This window comes from Sebastes umbrosus, chromosome 10 (genome assembly GCF_015220745.1).
Source record: "Sebastes umbrosus isolate fSebUmb1 chromosome 10, fSebUmb1.pri, whole genome shotgun sequence".
Lineage (NCBI taxonomy): Eukaryota > Metazoa > Chordata > Actinopteri > Perciformes > Sebastidae > Sebastes > Sebastes umbrosus.
The window spans coordinates 10,465,788-10,468,751 of NC_051278.1; the positions used below are offsets into that span (position 1 = coordinate 10,465,788).

The window sequence follows — 2,964 nt, forward strand, 5'->3', positions numbered from 1 at the left end:
ATTCCATGGTATATTACTTCTCATTTATTTATTTATTTTAAATACAGTTGATTGATAGAATAAATACATTCGGTGTGGAATAAATACATATGTGTGTGGATCCCATTTCCAATAGTTTGGTTTCTACTTCTTATATGTACACATCACAGAAGCAATATACAAATGACTAATCAAAATAATACATATGATTTTTAATTGTCCATTGTAAGCCCTTATGACAGAGTCATTAGCAGAAAGACATTTTATCCCCAGTCGCATGGCTGTCCAGTCCTTCTCCTCCCAACCAGTCCTCATGCAGCTCCCCCAGAATCTCCTGCAGGGACAGCTCGGGAAGGGGGACGAGCTGGACCGGCGCTGGAGGTCCGGACTCCCCGTAGCCTTCCAGAGCAGCCCCGCTCCACGAATCCTCCAGCTGCGAGTACTTGCTTTCTACTGGTGGGTTGCTCTCCATACTGACATCCCAGTATCCAGAATCAGGGGTGTCTGGCGTTGAGGAGTGGGAGGTGGAGCGGGGCATGTACATCTGCTGCTCTGCTGATCCTGGATACATGAAGGCTGCCTGACTGGAGTTGGAGCCGTAGTTTCTCATCTCCAGGGGAGAGTGGCACCACTGAGGCGGGATTGGGGAGGTTTGGCGTCCTGGTTGGGACCAGAAGCCCCTCAAGGGTGGGCTGGAGGTGCATCTTAGCGGTCTGCTATGCTGAAGCCCGTACATGGAGCCATAGTGTCCATGCTCCTCGATGGTGGAGTACGCTGGAGGATGTCCGTAGTAGTAGGCCTCCCCCATCTCCTCCTTCACATGGGTTGGGTAGGTTGGTGGAGGGCCGTGAGTCGGCAGATGGACCAAGCTATGCTGCGAGCCCCTGCTGACTACAGCGTGAGGTGAAGGTAGACCATCATGCACCGGGCTATCAGACAGCCACAGCGCTTTCTTAGCCCCCTTGCACTTCAAGGTGCGAGCTCTTCTGTTCTGAAACCACACCTGGACAGGAAAGAAAGAAAAAAAAGTTCAGATAAACAACACATTCTACTCTGTTAATCATTTTCTGGGCTAACAGGCACCGGTGGAGTTGAGGGACTGCAGATCTAAGAGCTACCAGAGCCATGTTGTACAGTCTATCTGTGAGCTCAAACAAGGTCCTGATAAAAAAACAGCTTGTGTCATCTTTAAAGATCAAGAAATAAAGTGATAGAGTGATAGCGGTATCTACAATTCTATGCAGGATGCATTTGAAAACAGAGCCCTTATCATGATAAGAAACCGCATTGCAAGAGGCCTTACAACACAGCTGAACATCTCTCTGTGTGTTACCGTATGTGCCTTTAATCTTGGAACATCACCAGTTTCCAATCCCCCAAATGAAGATAATTCCTATCTGAACTGACAATTTCACTGACTCGTAACAGTTCAGTTTAATTTATTTAATCGGATACAAGGACTCTGCTGCATATATAAGGCGACTGTGTACCTGGATGCGTGACTCCGGCAGGCCTGTGGTCTGGGACAGGCTCTCTCTGAGGCTGATGCCAGGGTACGGGTCGGTCTTAAAGGTGACGCGCAGGAGCTCCACGTGTTCTTTGGAGAAGCTGGTTCTCTTCCTGCGGCTGGCGCTGCGAGAGGAGCCGCCGCTGGAGGCCACGGACCTGGCATCATCTGAGGGAAACGAGAGAGAGAGCACATCAGACGGGATCCAGAATAATAAGTTCTGCACAGATTCCTTGTTGTGCCCTGAACCAGGTTCTGTTTAGTTCCTACTAAAGCAGTAACTAAACAGACACTAATTCAATGCACAGATACAAAATGTTGAATATGGACAGTGATACATATAATTATTACACGGTTTTGTTGAACGCTTGATTCTGATTGGTCAATCACGGCATTCTACAGTCTGTTATTTCTTTATAACAGACCGTTGCTATGTATAACAGACCGTTGCTAAGGACGCAGTTCTGATGTCGCACTCTGGCGGACCATTTTTGGGTTCAAATTATTGGTTTCTTAAGTAAGTAGCTGTAAAATAAGTTAGATAATGTACAGCTAGCAGGTCATTGCTGTGAAATAAACCCCTTTCCCCATCACCCTGTTGGGGTTTATTTCACAACAATGACCGGCTCGCTGTACATTATCCCGTACTTAACTTGACTTTCCTATTTCTCGCTGAGACTGTACTATTTAAACAAATATATACAGTAAAAGTCAAGTTTGTGAATGAGGAAAAAACAAGGATTGTGTTGTTATGCAGCCAATTATCTGTCTTTCTACACTGATGCCGTATTCTACATTACACAACATGTTTAACATCTCTGGCTATCTATTAATTCTACTTTCACTGTGTTTTTTTCACTGGTTATACCAAACCTGGTCCTAAAGTTAGCTAATTCTTGAATTAGTATTAGTTTTAGCCCCCCTAGGTTGGTGAGTTGCCTGATAGTACATGCAATGAGAGCCAAAGTGTTTGCACGACTTAATGGTAAAATCTGAAATAAATTCTCTGTTATCGGTACACTTCCTGACACTACCTGTCTGAGTCATCCCGGTGCAGTAAAACCCATTCACATGGCTCTGCTAGCTATTTCATCCAGGGCTAGATCATACGAAAAGTTAACAAAAACTAACACATTGCTGCAGATTCTGACTAAATCAAGCAAAAACACAAAGATTGTTCTTCTCAACAAGCAAACGTTATACATCATAAAGCGTTTCTTACCGTTGCTGTAGTCCTTCCACATGGCAGCAGTGAAATGTGAAATGAATGAAGCTCTGGAAACAAATGGATTTCTAATGGACTTGTGATCTGACTGTGTGTTCCTTCACTGGGAGTATCTGACTGTGTTGCTCCTGCTTGTGTCAGGGTACCTTTTATATTGATCACCTGAGACCCCTAGAAGGCTATGGTAGAGCCAGAGGAGAGTCTGGGTGGGGTGTCGCTTTACTCTGAGGATGGGAGGGTTAACAGAAGTACT

At 45.3% G+C, this 2,964-nt stretch overlaps 1 protein-coding gene across 1 annotated transcript; it reads right to left on the minus strand.

The window, feature by feature from the left end:
* Positions 1 to 210: 210 nt before the first annotated feature.
* Positions 211 to 2,730, minus strand: LOC119495738 (homeobox protein otx5-A-like). Its single transcript, XM_037782496.1, has 3 exons — positions 2,709 to 2,730; positions 1,470 to 1,654; positions 211 to 982 (listed from the first exon to the last, which is right to left on the minus strand). The coding sequence occupies exons 1-3, from the start codon at positions 2,728 to 2,730 to the stop codon at positions 227 to 229; spliced, it is 963 nt and encodes a 320-aa protein (XP_037638424.1). The 3' UTR covers positions 211 to 226.
* Between the last annotated feature and the right edge of the window lie 234 nt (positions 2,731 to 2,964).